A 23,459-nucleotide genomic window follows, 5' to 3' on the forward strand; every position below is an offset into this window, starting at 1 on the left:
TGCCCAACAACCTATAGCATTGAAAAACGAGGATAGTCCGTCAACATCTAACGCAATGACCTGCATCTTCTAGTTTTGATGACAACTTATTTAACAGAAAATTAGTAGTAGGAAAGTGCATTACAATGAAAAAAGAATATTTTGGAGAAATTACAGTACAAGCATAATAGCTGATATTAGTAGTTTTAACAAAATCTCAGTACCGTCTCCACTTCAAGGCAAATACCATCTTTGTTACCATCAATAAATTAGAATAACTTGGATATCCCATGTGATTCAACTGTTCTTCAGAACATAGAGTTGACATTATAGTGTTGAAAATTCAACCTTACTTCATCTCCTCCCTATGAATGGCATTATACATATTATACAACCATGGCTCTTGCAAGCATAATACTCCCTCCGTTCCTTGATATAAGGTGTATAGATTTTTGAGAAAAAACCCAAAATATAAGGTGTATTGCATTGCACCACTCGTTTGGATAATTTTTTTAGGGATGTGATTACATTTCCTTATATTAGGCAACCTCCTCTATTTTCTCATGCCAATTAGTCAGGTGTAATCTCGCTCAAACTTGTATAATTTTACCTCCACGTGTGTTCTTTAATTTCCGTGCCAAAAACTATACACCCTATATTTGGGAACGGAGGGAGTAATTGATTAGAGATGTAACAACTATGAAAGATGTCATTGTCAATAACTACCAGATACAGTGCATGTGTGCATATACATGACAATGTTTTTCTTGGAAACAAAAAATATAATAACGTGACAAGATCATAATTTTTAAGAGCATCATTTGTATGTCGCCTCACACACTATGAGCACGAATATAAATAGTACTTGTCAGTTGTGACATTTTCCCATGTTTAGATCTTCAAAGTTAGCTACTTATCCATGACAAACAGAATAATTTTAAAAAAAACATGAAAATTGCATCTACCAACTGAATGGATGATACTAAAGACGAATAAGACGATATACATACTCTGGCATTTTGTCGAGCATCTAGCGTGCATGCTGCGACAAGCAGAGGTGAAGCAGAGCAATTTTACCTGGAGGGCCGCGGTTCTCGAGAGCCCACTTCGGTTAGAGTAAGTACACTAATGACTTATTACCCGCTTACATGGCATTTTTGCCTATGTGGAGGAGAGAGACATCTAAAAAGAAGAAGAGCGGGCTCTCATGCAAGAGCCTAGCTATATGCTAACTTCTAGGCAAATAAATAAATGCACAGAAAGAGAAAGAAAGATGCTTAGAAATATTACTAATCTTATAGCCGACCTTATAGCCCGCCTTACTATATGAGTGAGTATAGTAGATGTCTATAGATGACATGACAGATCCATATAGCCATCAATTGGCTATACTATTAACCATGCTCTTAGGAGTGAAGGATGTCTGATCAGACGCTAGACGCGCAGTTCGCCCTCCTTGGCCTCATTAAGTTCGTGAGAGCTGACAGGAGATGGGGAAGTGGCCAAGAAGCCAGCGAGTAGGAGGGGACATGGTGGTGATGGTTGGCAGTGGCACATCTAGGAGAAAGGATGTGGTGGGAGATGAACTGACGACGTCAGTGGCATATTTGTGGAGGTCGGCATCAGATGAAGCTGGGAAGGGAGCGAAAGAGATAGTGCAGAGGAGGAGGCGTGGTGGTGGTAGGCGGTATGCCGCCATATAAGAGGAGGCATGCTAGGAGTTGGGGGTGGACGACGAAGGCACCAGGTCTCGGGACACCGGAGAAACGAAGAGGATTTCTGCAAAATCATGGAGGGGAGTGGCTGGCGGTTCTTTTGTACACATGCCACAGCTAGCCTCAAATACATTACATGTAGATTGAATGGTCAAAAATGCTGGATGGCAGACAAACCATCATCACCAACTGTGATCTTTATAGAAGTAGAGCGTAGAGATATACGATGTGGCGAACAAAAGATGTGAATCTTGGATAGGAAGAAAAATGCCTCGCGGCCATCACGTTGCCCCGTGCTAGCGCCCTAGCCACCCACCCTCCTCTCCCTCCCTCCCTCCCCATCGCCACCTGAGGACGTAGTCGGTCGCCGCGTGACATCCGGTGAAGGTGGTGGCGAGGCTCTGCTGCCCTACTTTGCTGCTGGGAGCTTTGGGCACCAAGGTGATGACCTTGGATCTAATGGGCGGCGACGAACTCTCCGGTGGGTGGCGCTGCAGGTGCATGCAGGTCGCCCCTCTAGTCGCGCGGGCAACGGTTGGGCCGCGGAGGCACCTCGCTACTCGGATATCCGGACTCCTTCCCCGATACGCCCCCCCTCGCCGATCTGGATCTGGCCCTTTCAAGCTGCCAAATCAGTCCAAGAGGGTGTCGCGACAGAAGCCTTGAATGGGGTAATCTCTTGGTCTACTCCGCATCGACCTCGACGATTACGAAGGTGCTCTGGCTTTGCTACTCCCCTCCCGAGGGCTTGTTAGGTTTCCTCTTCCTTCCACCTATTGGGGAACGCAGTATTTCAAAAAAATTCCTACGATCACGCAAGATCTATCTAGGAGATGCATAGCAACAACAGGGGAGAGTGTGTCTATGTACCCTCGTAGACTGAAAGCGGAAGCGTTTAGTAACGCGGTTGGTGTAGTCGAACGTCTTCGTGATCCAACCGATCAAGTACCGAACGCACGGCACCTCCGTGATCTGCACACGTTTAGCTTGGTGACGTCCCTCATACTCTTGATCTAGCTGAGGCCGAGGGTGAGTTCCTTCAGCATGACGGCGTGTTGACGGTGATGATGAAGTTACCGGCGCAGGGCTTCGCCTAAGCACCACGACGATATGACCGAGGTGTGTAACTTTGGAGGGGGCACAGCACACGGCTAAGACAATTGTCTGTTGTGTCTTTGGGGTGCCCCTGCCCCTGTATATAAAGGAGGGGAGGAGGAGGAAGGTCGGCCACAAGGGGCACGCCCAAAGGGGGGATTCCTACTCCTAGTAGGAGTAGGTTTCCCCCTTTCCTAGTCCAAGTAGGAGAAGAAGGAAGGATAGGAGAGGGAGAAGGAAAGAGGGGGGCGCTGCCCCCTCCCTAGTTCAATTCGGACCACCCCATGGGGGGCGCGGCCTCCCCTTGTGGCCCTTCTCTCCTTTCCACTAAGGCCCATGAAGGCCCAATACTTACCCCGACCAAATCCCGTAACTCTCCGGTACTCCGAAAAATACCCGAACCACTCAGAACCTTTTCGATGTCCGAATATAGCCTTCCAATATATCAATATTTACATCTCGACCATTTCGAGACTCCTCATCATGTCTGTGATCTCATCTAGGACTCCGAACAAACTTCGGTCATCAAATCACATAACTCATAATACAAATCGTCATCAAACGTTAAGCATGCGGACCCTACGGGTTCGAGAACTATGTAGACATGACCGAGACACATATCCGGTCAATAACAAATAGCGGAACCTGGATGCTCATATTGGCTCCTACATATTCTATGAAGATCTTTATCGGTCAAACCGCATAACAACATACGTTGTTCCCTTTGTCATTGATATGTTACTTGCCCGAGATTCGATCGTCGGTATCATCATACCGAGTTCAATTTCGTCACCGACAAATCTCTTTACTCGTTCCGTAATGCATCATCCCACAACTAACTCATTAGTCACATTTCTTGCAAGGCCTATAGTGATGTGCATTCGTGAGAGGGCCCAGAGATACCTCTTCGACAATCGGAGTGACAAATCCTTATCTCGCTCTATGCCAACTCAACAAACACCATCGGAGACACCTGTAGAGCATGTTTATAATCACCCAGTTACGTTGTGACATTTGATAGCACACTAAGTGTTCCTCCGGTATTCGGGAGTTGCATAATCTCATAGTCACAGGAACATGTATAAGTCATGAAGAAAGCAATAGCAATAAACTAAAGGATCATATGCTAAGCTAACGGATGGGTCTAGTCCATCACATCATTCTCTAATGATGTGATCCCATTCATCAAATGACAACACATGTCCATGGCTAGGAATCTTAACCATCTTTGATTAATGAGCTAATCAAGTAGAGGCATACTAGGGACACTCTGTTTGTCTATGTATTCACACATGTACTAAGTTTCCGCTTAATACAATTCTAGCATGAATAATAAACATTTATCATGATATAAGGAACTATAAATAACAACTTTATTATTGCCTCTAGGACATATTTCCTTCACTCTCCCACTTGCACTAGAGTCAATAATCTAGTTCACATCGTCATGTTGTTTAACACCAATAGTTCACATCTTTATGTGATTAGTTCACATCTCCATGTGACTAACACCCAAAGGGTTTACTAGAGTCAATAATCTAGTTCACATCACTATGTGATTAACACCCAAAGAGTACTAAGGTGTGATCATGTTTTGCTTGTGAGAGAAGTTTAGTCTACATGCCTGCAACATTCAAATTCGTATGTAGTTTGCAAATTTCTATGTCTACAATACTCTGCACGGAGCTACTCTAGCTAATTGCTCCCACTTTCAATATGTATCTAGATCGATACTTAGAGTCATCTAGATCGGTGTAAAAAGCTTGCATCGACGTAACTCTTTACGACGAACTCTTTTATCACCTCCATAACCAAGAAATATTTCCTTAGTCCTCTAAGGATAATTATGACCGCTGTCCAGTGATCTACTCCTAGATCACTATTGTACTCCCTTGCCAAAATCATGCTAAGGTATACAATAGGTCTGGTACACAGCATAGCATACTTTATAGAACCTATGATTGAGGCATAGGGAATGACTTTTCATTCTCTTTCTATTTTCTGCCGTGGTCGGGTTTTGAGTCTTTACTCAACTTCACACCTTGCAACACAGGCAAGAACTCCTTCTTTGACTATTCCATTTTGAACTACAAAAATTTGTCAAGGTATGTACTCATTGAAAAATTTATCAAGCGTTCTTGATCTATCTATATAGATCTTGATGCCCAATATGTAAGCAGCTTCACCGAGGTCTTTCATTGAAAAACTCCTTTCAAACACTCCTTTATGCTTTCCAGAAAATTCTACATCATTTCTGATCAATAATATGTCATTCACATATACTTATCAGAAAGGTTGTAGTGCTCCCACTCACTTTCTTGTAAATACAGGCTTCACCTCAAGTCTGTATAAAACTATATGCCTTGATCAACTTATAAAAGCATATATTCCAACTCCGAGATGCTTGCACCAGTCCATAGATGGATCGCTGGAGCTTGCACATTTTTGTCAGCACCTTTGGGATTGACAAAACCTTCTGGTTGCATCATATACAACTCTTCTTTAAGAAATCCATTAAGGAATGTAGTTTTGATATCCATTTTCTAGATTTCATAAAATGTGGCAATTTGCTAACATGATTCGGACAGACTTAAGCATCGCTATGAATGAGAAAATCTCATAGTAGTCAACACCTTGAGCTTGTCAAAAACTGTTTTTCGACAATTTGAGCTTTGTAGATGGTAACACTACTATCAGCGTCCGTCTTCCTCTTGAAGATCCATTTATTCTCTATGGCTTGCCGATCATTGGGCAAGTCCACCAAAGTCCATACTTTGTTCTCATACATGGATCTCATCTCACATTTCATGGCCTCAAGCCATTTTGCGGAATCTGGGCTCATCATCACTTCCTCATAGTTCGTAAGTTCATCATGGTCTAGTAACATGACTTCGAGTACATGATTACCGTACCACTCTGGTGTGGATCGTGCTCTGGTTGACCTATGAAGTTCTATAGTAACTTGATCCGAAGTTTCATGATCATAATCATTAACTTCCTCTCTAGTTGGTGTAGGCATCACAGGAACAAATTTCTCTGATGAACTACTTTCCAATTTGAGACAAGGTACAGTTACCTCATCAAGTTCTACTTTCCTCCCACTCACTTCTTTCGAGAGAAACTCCTTCTCTAGAAAGGATCCATTCTTAGCAACGAATATCTTGCCTTCGGGTCTGTGATAGAAGGTGTACCCAACAGTCTCTTTTGGGTATCCTATGAAGACACATTTCTCCGATTTGGGTTCGAGCTTATCAGGTTGAAGCTTTTTCACATAAGCATCGCAGCCCCAAACTTTAAGAAACGACAGCTTAGGTTTCTTGCTAAACCAGAGTTCATACGGTGTCATCTCAATGGATTTAGATGGTGCCCTATTTAACGTGAATGCAGCTATCTCTAATGCATAACCCCAAAACGATAGTGGTAAATTGGTAAGAGACACCATAGATCGCACCATATCCAATAAAGTACGGTTACGATGTTCGGACACACCGTTACGCTGTGGTGTTCCAGGTGGCGTGAGTTGTGAAACTATTTCACATTGTTTTATATGAAGGCCAAACTCGTAACTCAAATATTCGCCTCCGCGATCAGATCGTAAAAACTTTATTTTCTTGTTATGATGATTCTCCACTTCATTTCGAAATTCTTTGAACCTTTTCAAATGTTTCAGACTTGTGTTTCATTAAGTAGATATACCCATATCTTCTCAAATCATCTGTGAAGGTTTAGAAAATAACGATACTCGCCGCGAGCCTCAACACTCATCGGAGTGCATACATCGATATGTATTATTTCCAATAAGTCAGTGGCTCGCTCCATTGTTCTCGATAATGGAGTCTTAGTCATCTTGCCAATGAGGCATGGTTCGCAAGCATCAAATGATTCATAATCAAGTGATTCCAAAAGTCTATCTGCATGGAGTTTCTTCATGCGCATTACACCAACATGACCTAAACGGCAGTGCCACAAGTATGTTGCACTATCATATCAACTTTGCATCTTTTGGCATCAATATTGAGAATATGTGTATCACTACGATCGAGATTCAATAAACCATTTATATTAAGTGTATGACCATAGACGGTTTTATTCATGTAAACAGAATAACAATTATTCTTTGACTTAAATGAATAAACGTATTGCAATAAACATGATCCAATCATATTCATGCTCAACGAACACCAAATAACATTTATTTTAGGTTCAACACTAATCCCGAAGGTAAAAGGAGTGTGCGATGGTGATCTTATCAACCTTGGAATCATTTTCAATACACATCATCACCTCGTCTTTAACTAGTCTCTGTTTATCTTGCAACTCCTGTTTTCGAGTTACTACTCTTAGCACCTGAACCAGTATCAAATACCGAGGGGTTGCTATAAACACTAGTAAAGTACACATCAATAACATGTATATCAAATATACCTTTGTTCACTTTTTCCATCCTCTTTATCCGCCAAGTATCTAGGGTAGTTCCACTTCCAGTGACCATTTCCTTTGCAGTTAGAAGCACTCAGTTCTAGGCTTGGGTCTAGCTTTGGGCTTCTTCACGGGAGCTGCAACTTGCTTTCTATTCTTCTTGAAGTTCCCTTTCTTTCCCTTGCCCCTTTTACTTGAAACTAGTGGTCTTATCAACCATCAACATTTGATGCTTTTGTTGATTTCTACCTTCATTGATTTCAGCATCACGAAGTGCTCGGGAATCATTTTCGTCGTCCCTTGCATATTATAGTTCATCACAAAGTTCTAGTAACTCGGCGATAGTGACTAGAGAACTCTGTCAATCACTATCTTATCTGGAAGATTAACTCCCACTGGATTCAAGTGATTGTAGTACTCAGACATTCTGAGCACATGCTCACTGGTTGAGCTATTCTCCTCCATCTTGTAGGCAAAGTACTTGTCAGAGGTCTCATACCTCTCGACTCGGGCATGAGTCTGAAATACCAATTTCAGCTCTTGTAACATCTTATATGTTCCATGGCGTTCAAATTTTTTTTGAAGCCCCGGTTCTGAGCCGTAAAGCATGGCGCACTAAACTATAAAGTAGTCACCATACCGAGCTTGTAAAACGTTCATAACGTCTGCATCTGCTCCTGCAATAGGTCCATCACCTAGTGGTGCATCAAGGACATAATTCTTCTGTGCAGGAATGAGGATAATCCTCAGATCATGGAGCTAGTTCGCATCATTGCTACTAACATCTTTCAACATAGTTTCCTCTAGGAACATATCATAAATAAAATGGGGAAGCTATACGCGAGAAATTGATCTACAACATAGATATGCAAATACTATCAGTACTAAGTTCATGATAAATTTAAGTTCAATTAATCATATTAATTAAGAACTCTCACTTAGATAGACATCCCTATAGTCATCTAAATGATCACATGATCCATATCAACTAAACCATGTCCGATCATCACGTGAGATGGAGAAGTTTTCAATGGTGAACATCACTATGTTGATCATATCTATTATATGATTCACGCTCAACCTTTCGGTCTCAGTGTTCTGATGCCATATCTGCATATGCTAGGCTCATCAAGTTTAACCCGAGTATTCTGCATGTGCAAAATTGGCTTGCACCCGTTGTATGTGAACATAGAGCTTATCACACCCGATCATCACGTGGTGTCTCAGCATGAAGAACTATCGCAACAGTGCATACTCAGGGAGAACACTTATACCTTGAAATTTTAGTAAGGGATCATCTCATAATGCTACCATCGTACTAAGCAAAATAAGATGCATAAAAGATAAACATCACATGCAATCAAAATATGTGACATGATATGGCCATCATCATCTTGTGCCATTGATCTCCATCTCCAAAGTACCGTCATGATCTCTATCATCACCGACATGACACCATGATCTCCATCATCTTGATCTTTATCAACGTGTCGTCACATGGTCGTCTCGCCAACTATTGCTTTTGCAACTATTGCTATCACATAGCGATAAAGTAAAGCAATTGTATGGTGCTTGCATCTTATGCAATAAAGAGATAACCATAAGGCTCCTTCCAGTTGCCGATAACTTAAACAAAAACATGATCATCTCATACAACAATTTATATCTCATCACATCTGTTGGAAATATGCCCTAGAGGCAATAATAAATTAGTTATTATTATATTTCCTTGTTCATGATAATCGTTTATTATCCATGCTAGAATTGTATTGATAGGAAACTCAGATACATGTGTGGATACATAGACAACACCATGTCCCTAGTAAGCCTCTAGTTGACTAGCTCGTTGATCAATAGATGGTCACGGTTTCCTGACCATGGACATTGGATGTCGTTGATAACGGGATCACATCATTAGGAGAATGATGTTATGGACAAAGACCCAATCCTAAGCCTAGCACAAGATCATGTAGTTTGTATGCTAAAGCTTTTCTAATGTCAAGTATTATTTCCTTATACCATGAGATTGTGCAACTCCCGGATACTGTAGGAGTGCTTTGGGTGGGCCAAACGTCACAACGTAACTGGGTGGCTATAAAGGTACACTACAGGTATCTCCGAAAGTGTCTGTTGGGTTGGCACGAATCGAGACTGGGATTTGTCACTCCGTGTAAACAGAGAGGTATCTCTGGGCCCACTCGATAGGACATCATCATAATGTGCAAAATGTGATCAAGGAGTTGATCACGGGATGATGTGTTACGAAACGAGTAAAGAGACTTGCCGGTAACAAGATTGAACAAGGTATCGGGATACCGACGATCGAATCTCGGGCAAGTATCGTACCGCTAGACAAAGGGAATTGTATACGGGATTGATTAAGTCCTTGACATCGTGGTTCATCCGATGAGATTATCATGGAACATGTGGGAGCCAACATGGGTATCCAGATCCCGCTGTTGGTTATTGACCGGAGAGTCATCTCGGTCATGTTTGCATGTCTCCTGAACCCGTAGGGTCTACACACTTAAGGTTCGGTGACGCTAGGGTTATAGAGATATTAGTATGTGGTAACCCGAAAGTTGTTCGGAGTCCCGGATGAGATCCCGGACATCACGAGGAGTTCCAGAATGGTTCGGAGGTAAATAATTATATATAGGAAGTGCTATTTCGGGCATCGGGACAAGTTTCGGGGTCACCGGTATTGTACCAGGACCACCGGAAGGGTCCCGGGGGTCCACCGGGTGGGGCCACCTGCCCCGGGGGGGGGCACATGGGCTGTAGGGGGTGCGCCTTGGCCTACATGGGCCAAGGGCACCAGCCCCTAGAGGCCCATGCGCCAAAGGGACAAGAGGAGGGGAGAGTCCTAAAGGGGGAAGGCACCTCCGAGGTGCCTTGGGGAGGATGGACTCCCCCCCCCCTTGGCCGCACCCTTCCTTGGAGGAAGGGGCAAGGCTGCGCCCTCCCCCTCTCCCTTGGCCCTATATATAGTGGGGGGAAGGGAGGGCAACCTAACCCAAGCCCTGGCGCCTCCCTCTCCCTCCCATGACACATCTCCCTCCTCCCACAACGCTTGGCGAAGCCCTGTTGGAATCCCGCTACTTCCACCACCACGCCGTCGTGCTGCTGGATCTCCATCAACCTCTCCTCCCCCTTGCTGGATCAAGAAGGAGGAGACGTCGCTGCTCCGTACGTGTGTTGAACGCGGAGGTGCCGTCCGTTCGGCGCTAGGATCATCGGTGATTTGGCTCACGACGAGTACGACTCCATCAACCGCGTTCTCTTGAACGCTTCCGCGCGCGATCTACAAGGGTATGTAGATCCACTCCTCCCTCGTTGCTAGATGACTCCATAGATAGATCTTGGTGACACGTAGGAAAATTTTGAATTTATGCTACGTTACCCAACAGTGGTATCAGAGCTAGGTCTATGCGTAGTTTCTATGCACGAGTAGAACACAAAGTAGTTGTGGGTGTTAATTTTGTTCAATATGCTTGCCGTTACTAGTCTTATCTTGATTCGGCGGCATCGTGGGATGAAGCGGCCCGGACCGACCTTACACGTACTCTTACGTGAGACTGGTTCCACCGACTGACATGCACTAGTTGCATAAGGTGGCTAGCGGGTGTCTGTCTCTCCCACTTTAGTCGGATCGGATTCGATGAAAAGGGTCCTTATGAAGGGTAAATAGCAATTGGCATATCACGTTGTGGTTTTTCCGTAGGTAAGAAACGTTCTTACTAGAAACCCATAGCAGCCACGTAAAACATGCAAACAACAATTAGAGGACGTCTAACTTGTTTTTGCAGGGTATGCTATGTGATGTGATATGGCCAAAAGGATGTGATGAATGATATATGTGATGTATGAGATTGATCATGTTCTTGTAATAGGAATCACGACTTGCATGTCGATGAGTATGACAACCGGCAGGAGCCATAGGAGTTGTCTTTATTTATTGTATGACCTGCGTGTCATTAAACAATGCCATGTAATTGCTTTACTTTATTGCTAACTGTTAGCTGTAGTAGTAGAAGTAATAGTTGGCGAGACAACTTCATGAAGACACGATGATGGAGATCATGATGATGGAGATCATGGTGTCATGCCGGTGACGATGATGATCATGGAGCCTCGAAGATGGAGATCAAAAGGAGCTATATGATATTGGCCATATCATGTCACTATTTGATTGCATGTGATGTTTATCATATTTATGCATCTTGTTTACTTAGAACGACGGTAGTAAATAAGATGATCCCTCATAATAATTTCAAGAAAGTGTTCCCCCTAACTGTGCACCGTTGCGACAGTTCGTTGTTTCGAAGCACCACGTGTTGATCGGGTGTGATAGATTCTAACGTTCACATACAACGGGTGTAAGACAGATTTACACACGCGAAACACTTAGGTTGACTTGACGAGCCTAGCATGTACAGACATGGCCTCGGAACACAAGAGACCGAAAGGTCGAGCATGAGTCGTATAGTAGATACGATCAACATGAAGATGTTCACCGATGTTGACTAGTCCGTCTCACGTGATGATCGGACACGGCCTAGTTGACTCGGATCATGTAATCACTTAGATGACTAGAGGGATGTCTATCTGAGTGGGAGTTCATAAGATGAACTTAATTATCCTGAACATAGTCAAAAGGTCTTCGCAAATTATGTTGTAGCTCGCGCTTCAGTTCTACTGTTTAGTTATGTTCCTAGAGAAAATTTAGTTGAAAGTTGATAGTAGCAATTATGCGGACTAGGTCCGTAAACTGAGGATTGTCCTCATTGCTTCATAGAAGGCTTATGTCCTTAATGCACCACTCAGTGTGCTGAACCTCGAACGTTGTTTGTGGATGTTGCGAACATCTGACATACACATTTTGATAACTACGTGATAGTTCAGTTAAACGGTTTAGAGTTGAGGCACCGAAGACGTTTTAAAACGTCGTGAAACATATGAGATGTTTCGAGGGCTGAAATTGGGATTTCAGGCTCGTGCCCACGTCAAGAGGTATAAGACCTCCGACGATTTTCTTAGCCCACAAACTAAGGGAGAAAATCTCAATTATTGAGCTTGTGCTCAGATTGTCTGAGTACAACAATCATTTGAATCGAGTGGGAGTTGATCTTCCAGATGAGATAGTGATGTTTCTCCGAAGTCATTACCACCAAGCTGCTAGAGCTTCGTGATGAACTATAATATATCAGGGACATATATGATGATCCTTGAGATATTCGCGATGTTTGACACCACAAAAGTAGAAATCAAGAAGGAGCATCAATTGTTGATGGTTGGTGAAACCACTAGTTTCAAGAAGGGCAAGGGCAAGAAGGGATACTTCATGAAACGGCAATTCAGCTGCTGCTCTAGTGAAGAAACCCAAGGTTGAACCCAAACCCGAGACTAAGTGCTTCTGTAATAAGGGGAACAGCCACTGGAGCAGAATTACCCTAGATACTTGGTAGATGAGAAGGCTGGCAAGGTCGATAGAAGTATATTGGATATACATTGTGTTAATGTGTACTTTACTAGTACTCCTAGTAGCACCAGGGTATTAGATACCGGTTCGGTTGCTAAGTGTTAGTAACTCGAAATAAAAGCTACGGAATAAACGGAGGCTAGCTAAAAGGTGAGATGACGATATGTGTTGGAAGTATTTCCAAGGTTGATCAAATATCGTATGCTCCCTCTACCATCAAGATTGGTGTTTGCGTTGAGCATAGACATGATTGGATTATGTCTATCGCAATACGGTTATTCATTTAAGGAGAATAATGGTTACTCTGTTTATTTGAATAAAATGGTCTTGCACCTAAAATGAATGGTTTATTGAATCTCGATCGTAGTGATACACATGTTCATGCCAAAAGATATAAGATAGTAATGATAGTACCACCTACTTGTGGCACTGCCACGTAAGTCATATCGGTATAAAGCGCATGAAGAAGCTCCATGTTGATGGATCTTTGGGCTCACTCATTTTTGAAAAGTTTGAGACATGCGAACCATGTCTATTGGTGTATATGCATGAAGAAACTCCATGCAAATGGACCGTTTGGACTCACTTGATTTTGAATCACTTGAGACATGCAAATCATACCACATGGGCAAGATGACTGAAAGCCTCGTTTTCAGTAAAATGGAACTAGAAAGCAACTTGTTGGAAGTAATACATTTTGATGTGTGCAATCCAATGAGTGCTGAGGCATGAAGTGGATATCGTTATGTTCTTACTTCACAGATGATTTGAGTAGATATTGAGTATATTTACTTGATGAATCACGAGTCCGAATTATTGAAAGGTTCAAGTAATTTCAGGGTGAAGTTGAAAGATCGTCGTGACAAGAGGATAAAAGATCTATGATATGATCATAGAGATGAATATCTGAATTACGAGTTTGGCACATAATTAAGACATTGTGGAAATTGTTTCACAACTCATACAGCCTGGAACACCATAGTGTGATGGTGTGTCCGAACATCATAACCGCACCCTATTGGATATGATGCATACCATGATGTCTCTTATCGAATTACCACGATAGTTTATGGGTTAGGCATTAGAGACAACCACATTCACTTTAAAAGGGGCACCACGTAATTCCGATGAGATGACACTGTATGAACTATGGTTTAGAGAAACCTAAGCTGTCATTTCTTAGAAGTTTGGGGCTGCGACGCTTATGTGAAAAAGTTTCAGGCTGATAAGCTCGAACCCAAAGCGGATAAATGCATCTTCATAGGACACCCAAAACAGTTGGGTATACCTCCTGTCTCAGATCCGAAAGCAATAAGGGATTGTTTCTAGAATCGGGTCCTTTCTCGGGGAAAAGTTTCTCTCGAAAGAATTGAGTGGGAGGATGGTGGAGACTTGATGAGGTTATTGAACCGTATCTTCAACTAGTGTGTGGCAGGGCACAGGAGTTGTTCCTGTGGCACCTACACCAATTGAAGTGGAAGCTTATGATAGTGATCATGAAACTTCAGATCAAGTCACTACCAAACCTCGTGGGATGACAAGGATGTGTACTACTTCAGAGTGGTACGTAATCCTGTCTTGGAAGTCATGTTGCTAGACAACAATGAACCTACGAGCTATGGAGAAGCGATGGTGGGCCCGGATTTCGATAAATGGCTCGAGGCCATAAAATCCGAGATAGGATCCATGTATGAAAACAAAGTGTAGACTTTGGAAGAACTACTTGATGGTCGTAAGGCTGTTAGGTACATATGGATTTTAAAAGGAAGACGGACAATGATGGTAAGTATCACCATTAAGAAAGCTCGACTTGTCGTTAAGATGTTTTCCGACAAGTTCAAGGAGTTGACTACGATGAGACTTTCTCACTCGTAGCGATGCTAAGAGTCTGTTGGAATTATATTAGTGATTACTGCATTATTTATGAAATCTTGCAGATAGGATGTCAAAACATTGTTTCCTCGACGATTTTCTTGAGGAAAGGTTGTATGTGATACAACCGGAAGGTTTTTGTCAATCCTGAAAGATGCTAATAAGTATGCAAAGCTCCAGCAATCCTTCTAAGGACTGGAGTAAGCATCTCGGAGTTGGAATGTATGCTTTGATGAGATGATCAAAGATTTTGGGTTTATACAAAGTTTATGAGAAACTTGTATTTCCAAAGAAGTGAGTGGGAGCACTATGGAATTTCTGATGAGTACATATTGTGGATCAGAAATGACATGGAATTTCTGGTAAGCATATAGGGTTATTTGAAAAGTGTTTTTCAATGGAAAGCCTGGATTAAGCTACTTGAACATTGAGCGTCAAGATCTATAAGGATAGATCAAAACGCTTAATGGTACTTTCAAATGAGCACATACCTTGACATGATCTTGAAGGTGTTCAAGATGGATCAGTCAAAGAAGGAGTTCTTGCCTGAGTTGTAAGGTATGAAGTTAAGACTTAAAGCTCGACAACGGCAGAATAGAGAGAAAGGACGAAGGTCGTCCCCTATGCTTAAGACATAGGCCCTACAGTATGCTATGCTGTGTACCGCACCTGAAATTTGCCTTGCCATGAGTCAGTCAAGGGGTACAAGAGTGATCCAAGAATGGATCACAAGACAGTGGACAAAGTTATCCTTAGTAACTAGTGGACTAAGGAATTTTCTCGATTATGGAGGTGGTAAAAGAGTTCGTCGTAAAGGGTTACGCCGATGCAAACTTTGACACTAATCCAGATTATTCTGAGTAGTAAACTGGATTCGTATAGTAGAACAGTTATTTGGAATAGCTCCAATTGTAGCGTAGTAGTTGCATCTACAAGATGACATAGAAATTTGCGAAGTACATACGGATCTGAAAGATTCAGACCCGTTGACTATAACATCTCTCACAAGCATAACATGATCAAACCCAGAACTCATCGAGTGTTAATCACATGGTAATGTGAACTAGATTATTGACTCTAGTAAACTCTTTGGGTGTTAGTCACATGGGGATGTGACCTTGAGTGTTAATCACATATCGATGTGAACTGGATTATTGACTCTAGTGCAAGTGGGAGAATGTTGGAAATATGCCCTAGAGGCAATAATAAATTAGTTATTATTATATTTCCTTGTTCATGATAATCGTTTATTATACATGCTAGAATTGTATTGATAGGAAACGCAGATACATGTGTGGATACATAGACAACACCATGTCCCTAGTAAGCCTCTAGTTGACTAGCTTGTTGATCAATAGATGGTCACGGTTTCCTGACCATGGACATTGGATGTCGTTGATAACAGGATCACATCATTAGGAGAATGATGTGATGGACAAAGACCCAATCCTAAGCCTAGCACAAGATCATGTAGTTCATATGCTAAAGCTTTTCTAATGTCAAGTATCATTTCCTTAGACCATGAGATTGTGCAACTCCCGGATACCGTAGGAGTGCTTTGGGTGTGCCAAACGTCACAACGTAACTGGGTGGCTATAAAGGTACACTACAGGTATCTCCGAAAGTGTCTGTTGGGTTGGCACGAATCGAGACTGGGATTTGTCACTCCGTGTAAACAGAGAGGTATCTCTGGGCCCACTCGGTAGGACATCATCATAATGTGCACAATGTGATCAAGGAGTTGATCACGGGATGATGTGTTACGAAACAAGTAAAGAGACTTGCCGGTAACGAGATTGAACAAGGTATCGGGATACCGACGATCGAATCTCGGGCAAGTATCGTACCGCTAGACAAAGGGAATTGTATACGGGATTGATTAAGTCCTTGACATCGTGGTTCATCCGATGAGATCATCGTGGAACATGTGGGAGCCAACATGGGTATCCAGATCCCGCTGTTGGTTATTGACCGGAGAGTCATCTCGGTCATGTCTGCATGTCTCCCGAACCCGTAGGGTCTACACACTTAAGGTTCGGTGACGCTAGGGTTATAGAGATATTAGTATGCGGTAACCCGAAAGTTGTTCGGAGTCCCGGATAAGATCCCGGACGTAACGTGGAGTTCCGGAATGGTCCGGAGGTAAAGAATTATATATAGGAAGTGCTATTTCGGGCATCGGGACAAGTTTCGGGGTCACCGGTATTGTACCGGGACCACCGGAAGGGTCCCGGGGGTCCACCGGGTGGGGCCACCTGCCCCGGGGGGGGGCACATGGGCTGTAGGGGGTGCGCCTTGGCCTACATGGGCCAAGGGCACCAGCCCCTAGAGGCCCATGCTCCAAAGGGACAAGAGGAGGGGAGAGTCCTAAAGGGGGAAGGCACCTCCGAGGTGCCTTGGGGAGGATGGACTCCTCCCCCCCTTGGCCGCACCCTTCCTTGGAGGAAGGGGCAAGGCTGCGCCCTCCCCCTCTCCCTTGGCCCTATATATAGTGGGGGGGAGGGAGGGCAACCTAACCCAAGCCCTGGCGCCTCCCTCTCCCTCCCATGACACATCTCCCTCCTCCCACAGCGCTTGGCGAAGCCCTGTTGGAATCCCGCTACTTCCACCACCACGCCGTCGTGCTGCTGGATCTCCATCAACCTCTCCTCCCCCCTTGCTGGATCAAGAAGGAGGAGACGTCGCTGCTCCTTACGTGTGTTGAACGCGGAGGTGTCGTCCGTTCGGCGCTAGGATCATCAGTGATTTGGATCACGACGAGTACGACTCCATCAACCCCGTTCTCTTGAACGCTTCCGCGCGCGATCTACAAGGGTATGTAGATCCACTCCTCCCTCGTTGCTAGATGACTCCATAGATAGATCTTGGTGACACGTAGGAAAATTTTGAATTTATGCTACGTTACCCAACATCTTGACCATATCACATCACAACATACCCTGCAAAAACAAGTTAGATGTCCTCTACTTTGTTGTTGCAAGTTTTACGTGGCTGCTATGGGCTTCTAGCAAGAAATGTTCTTACCTATGCATCAAAACCACAACGATTCTTCGTCAAGTGTGTTGTTTTAACCTTCAACAAGGACCGGGCGTAGTCACACTCAATTCAACTAAAGCTGGAGAAACAGACACCCACTAGCCACCTGTGTGCGAATCACGTCGGTAGAACCAGTCTCATGAACGCGGTCATGTAATGTCGGTCTGGGCCGCTTCATCCCACAATACCGTCGAATCAAAGTATGACATGTTGGTAAGCAGTATGACTATTATCGCCCACAACTCTTTGTGTTCTACTCGTGCATATAACATCTATGCATAGACCTAGCTCGGATGCCACTGTTGTGGAACACAGTATTTCAAAAAAAATTCCTACGATCACGCAAGATCTATCTAGGAGATGCATAGCAACGAGAAGGGAGAGTGTGTCTACGTACCCTCATAGACCGAAAGCGGAAGCGTTTAGTAACGCGGTTGATGTAGTCGAACGTCTTCGCGATCCAACCGATCAAGTACCGAACACACGACACCTCCGCGATCTGCACACGTTCAGCTCGGTGATGTCCCTCGTACTCTTGATCCAGCTGAGGCCAAGAGTAAGTTCCGTCATCATGACGGCGTGTTGACGGTGATGATGAAGTTACAGGCGCAGGGCTTCGCCTAAGCACTACGACGATATGTCCGAGGTGTGTAACTGTTGTGGGGGGCACCGCACACTACTAAGACAATTGTATGTCATGTCTTTGGGGTGCCCCTGCCCTTGTATATAAAGGAGGGAAGGAGGAGGAAGGCTGGCCACAAGGGACGCGCCCAAAGGGGGGATTCCTACTCCTAGTAGGAGTAGGTTTCCCCCTTTTCTAGTCTAAGTAGGAGAAGAAGGGAGGAGAGGAGACGGAGAAGGAAAGAGGCGGGTGCCACCCCCTCTCTAGTCCAATTCGGACCAGCCCATGGGGGGCGTGCGGCCTCCCCTTGTGGCCCTTCTCTCCTTTCCACTAAGGCCCATGAAGGCCCAATACTTCCCCCGGTGAATCCCCGTAACTCTTCGGTACTCCGAAAAATACCTGAACCACTCAGAACATTTCCGATATCCGAATATAGCCTTACAATATATCGATCTTTACGTCTCAACCATTTCGAGACTCCTCGTCATGTCCGTGATCTCATCCGGGACTCCAAACAAACTTCGGTCATCAAATCACATAACTCATAATACAAATCGTCATCAAACGTTAAGCGTGCGGACCCTACGGGTTCGAGAACTATGTAGATATGACTGAGACACATCTCCGGTCAATAACCAATAGCGGAACCTGGATGCTCATATTGGCTCCTACATATTCTACGAAGATCTTTATCGGTCAAACCACGTAACAATATACGTTGTTCCCTTTGTCATCGATATGTTACTTGCCCGAGATTCGATCGTCGGTATCATCATACCTAGTTCAATCTCATCACCGGCAAGTCTCTTTACTCGTTCCGTAATGCATCACCCCGCAACTAACTCATTACTCACATTGCTTGCAAGGCTTACAGTGATGTGCATTACCGAGAGGGTCCAGAGATACCTCTCCGACAATCGGTGTGACAAATCCTTATCTCGATCTATGCCAACTCAACAAACACCATCGGAGACACCTGTAGAGCATCTTTATAATCACCCAGTTACGTTGTGACGTTTGATAGCACACTAAGTGTTCCTCCGGTATTCGGGAGTTGCATAATCTCATAGTCATAGGAACATGTATAAGTCATGAAGAAAGCAATAGCAATAAACTAAACGATCATAGTGCTAAGCTAACGGATGGGTTTAGTCCATCACATCATTCTCTAATGATGTGATCCCGTTCATCAAATGACAACACATGTCCAAGGCTAGGAAACTTAACCATCTTTGATTAACGAGCTAGTCAAGTAGAAGCATACTAGGGACACTCTGTTTGTCTATGTATTCACACATGTACTAAGTTTCCGGTTAATACAATTCTAACATGAATACTAAACATTTATCATGATATAAGGAAATATAAATAACAACTTTATTATTGCCTCTAGGGCATATTTCCTTCACCCCTTCCCCTCCTTTAGTCTACGGGTGAAAACCTAGGCCTTTGGCCGGCCGGTGGCGGCGCACTGGCGTCGTGGTCCTCCTTGGAAGCGCTGCCTTGGGGTAGACTTGGGGTTGGGGTGCTGCCATCTATGGGTTGGTGGTGGCTGCGGTGCAATGCATCCTCGGATGTTCGGCGATGGTGGAGACGGGGGATGTGTGCCTTTGTTACCCTTTGACGGCTGCTGGTCTGCTGCCCTGTTGTATCCGTGCTTGTCGGCCTATGAGCGGCATCCTTGTGTTGGATGTAGGGGAGATGGTCTCCCCTCCGGCATTGGCATGACTAGGTTGTGGCAAAGCTAATGGTTTCTCCTTGCAAGGCTCGATCCTCTTCATCACTGCTTGTTGGCGGTCCACGGAGTCCTCTGTTCCCGTTGTTCTGGTCGGCGTTGTGCTCTCCGACAACATGGTTTTGTTTCCCCTTGTGTTGGCAGTTTCGCTCTTTGTCCGGCTTCTATAGTTTCGGCCTTGGGCGATCTATGTCTATAATTTTTCAGTCTTCTTTTTCTTATGCGCAGCCGTTGTAATAATCTGCACTTTGTATCCTAGCTGGTTGATGGTTTTATCAATTTAAAGTTGGGCTAATTGCATTTCATCAAAAAAAACTTGGATAGGAACACACCACTTATTACATTATAATCGACTACACACGCATCTTGCGTGGATCGCACCATTATTTGTTTGTACTAGGCGAGGTCTATCGCCACGCCATTGTTACAGTATTTAGAGAGTCTTTATTATTGCATGTCTTCTCGTATCCTATAGCCGATTGACTATGCGAACGGCCTCTGGTTATAGCAGTCCAGGTTGTCGCCGTAGCTGACACCGAGGAGGTCACAGTAGCGCTTGTAGAACCCGATCCGGTCAGCGACACGGGCGTCCTGCCCGCGCCCGCACTCGAGCCCACCGTTGATGATGTTGGTGATCACGCCGTACCCAGGCACCCTCCCCGCCGCCTGGTCGGTGCCCGAGGGGCTCCACCGGCCCGTGATCACGTCATGGCTTGAGGGTTTGGGTGACTGCGGCGTCATCCAGAACCACAACGCCGTCTTAAACGATACGGTCGCGTCCGTGGCCACGAGGTCCGGGTTGTTAAGTAGGTCGGTGCCGATGGCCTGCCCCGCCGGCCCGTAGTTGTAGTTGTGCGAGATCTGGATGGGCCCGCGCCCGAAGTACTTCTTGCCCGGCGCACATGGCCACTGCGAGCTCGGCGTGCAGTAGTCGGAGGTGGCGCCGCGCTCCTGGTTGAAGCAGTAGCCCCAGGAGTAGGGGCCGTCGGGCGCCGTCGGCCACCCGCCGGTCGTCTCGTGTGAGGTCTGAGCGAGGAACGCTGCCACCTCGCGCTTCCTGACGTCGGTGCCACCCGTGGTCGCGAAGCCCGAGAACGAGTTGGCGGCGGCGACGAAGGCGCCGTAGTTGTAGAACCCCTTGGCCTGGCACGCGGCATCGTTGCGGTGCAGCAGCATCTGGTCGAAGAGCGACTGCGAGATAATGGAGGACACGCCACCGCCGCCGGAGGGGGTCGGTACCGGTACCGGGGTGCCGCAGCCGTTGCACTGGCTCTGGCAGCCGTTGCCGCAGTAGTCGGAGGTGGAGCCGCAGAAGCCGAACTTGCTGCAGCAGAGGCAGTTGGGGCACGTCGCCCCGCCGGCCTGCGAACCGCACTGCTCGGCGTGCGCAGACACGGCGAAGGCCGCGGCCAGCATGGCCACCACCACAACTCCTCTCATCTTGGGCAATGAAGCAGAGCCCGCTCAGCAGGTGATTTAGTTACTAGCTAGTGCGTCACACTGCTCGTGTAGTGGTGTGTGTGTGTGTGCGCGCCAGAAGCTGGTGCAGTGCACGTCTTTATATAGCCAGCAAGCCACAGCAGACGTGTCCAACTTTCCACGAGTCCATGATCGATCTACTTAGTCTAGCTACGCAGTCCAAGCAAGTTCGGCAGATCTCGAAAGCGATCTAGTACGTGTACTTTGTACGCATGTTCCGATCTCGTGTAAGCTAGCTACATACGAGTCAGTGATCACTAATGGAAGCATGGAATGCCGGTGCTGGTGCAGATGCCGGTGCACCGGACGTTGATCGGGATGGAAGTAAGCGTGGAAAATTCCTCTCAACTCAACTTCGATGGCTCACTGGGTCAGATTTTTCTCCCCGCTTCCTGCGCGCATGCAAGCAAGCAAGCATGCATGCATGCATGCACCAGCTCAGCTTTGATGTGCGACCAAACATTGATCGCCGCATTAATGGATGGACGGACGTGGAATTTTCTTGGAATTAAACATGGCTTGCGTGCATGGAATTCCATGCATATGCTATTCATATATTTTTTCTTTCTTTTTACTCGTTTCTTTCTGTTAGTGACGCCCTGCCGACCAGGCAAACTATGTTGGATACATATATGAATAGTCTCAATTATTTCCCGCAAAAGAAGTATCAATTACAACGGAAAATACACAGGAGCTCCTTGTAGCTTGTGCTCCACGCTTCTATATGAATATTAAATTTAAAAATACCGGAAAAATTCAAAAAAATCCTGTAATTTAGGCATATCAAACCTGGGTGCCCAATCTACTTCAATGTGAAGTTTCCTGAAAAACAAACCAGGAAATGTCGGTGGCGAAGAAAATACAGAACGACCTACGATCTATCCAAACAGTTTTTTTATACATTGATTTTTTTTTTCACCGAGAGAATATTTCCTAGTATTTGTTCACGAGATTTCACACATAAGTAGATTGGATACCTAGCTTTGATATCCCAAAATTCTAGTTTTTTTAGTTACCCTCGTTTGTTTTATGAATTTAATACTTATATAAGGGGTGGAGCACCCAGTGTTCCAAATCCTCTTCCCCAATACAAATCACATTTCACAGATTAAGAACAATTGAATTACACATCTTTCCAAGTTAAGACAGGATTATTATATTTCAAAGATAAACATAAATAAAATAGAGTAAAATAACACTAATGATCATCATTTTCTAATTCGCAAAGAAAAAACATCGTCTTTCCTCTTGAACCCGTTACTTGCAAGGATCAAATCTTATATAGGTAGATAGATAAATTGCAAAACAAAATAAAAGTAAATAAATTGCGGCAATGTATTTTTGGTTTTTATAATATGATAAAAGTAGACATAGGGGCCATAGTTTTCACTAGAGGCTTCTCTCTCGAACACATAGCATACAATGAGTAAACAAATACTGTTGGGCAATTAATAGAAAATTGCATAGTTATGACGTTATTCATGGCAATGATCACGCATGTAGGCATCACACAAGTAGATTGACTCCTGTCTGCATCTATTATTATTACTCCACCAATCGACCACTATCCAACATGCATCTATGGTATTAAGTTCCTGACAAATAGAGTAACGCCTTAAGCAAGATGGCATGATGTAGACAAAGTAAACCCAATAAATATGAATAAACCCCGTCATTTTATCCTTAGTAACAATAATACAATACATGCCTCGCTACCCCTTCTGCCATGAGGTGAGCACACCACAAGATTGAACCCACTACAAAGCACCTCTCCCACTGAAGATAAATCAATCTAGTTGGCGAAATCAAACAGATAGATTAGAGAGAAATACAATTCATCGGATACTGACAAACACACCGCAAAAGACTCAATTACTTTCAATGAATAATTCGATCATAAACCTACAATTCATCGGATCCCGACAAACACACCGCAAAAGAAGATTACATCGAATAGAACTCCAAGAAGATCGAGAAGAACATTGTATTGAAGATCAAAGAGAGAGAATAAGTCATCTAGCTACT

The 23,459-nt window shown here is 44.4% G+C and overlaps 1 protein-coding gene across 1 annotated transcript; it reads right to left on the reverse strand.

Annotated features, from left to right (window-relative positions):
• Positions 1-20,230: 20,230 nt before the first annotated feature.
• LOC119268752 (basic endochitinase A-like) lies at positions 20,231-21,478 on the reverse strand. Its single transcript, XM_037550452.1, has one exon. The coding sequence runs from the start codon at positions 21,393-21,395 to the stop codon at positions 20,439-20,441; it is 957 nt and encodes a 318-aa protein (XP_037406349.1). The 5' UTR covers positions 21,396-21,478; the 3' UTR covers positions 20,231-20,438.
• Positions 21,479-23,459: the final 1,981 nt, after the last annotated feature.

Source organism: Triticum dicoccoides, chromosome 3A (assembly GCF_002162155.2).
Source record: "Triticum dicoccoides isolate Atlit2015 ecotype Zavitan chromosome 3A, WEW_v2.0, whole genome shotgun sequence".
In the NCBI taxonomy this organism is placed as follows: Eukaryota; Viridiplantae; Streptophyta; class Magnoliopsida; order Poales; family Poaceae; genus Triticum; species Triticum dicoccoides.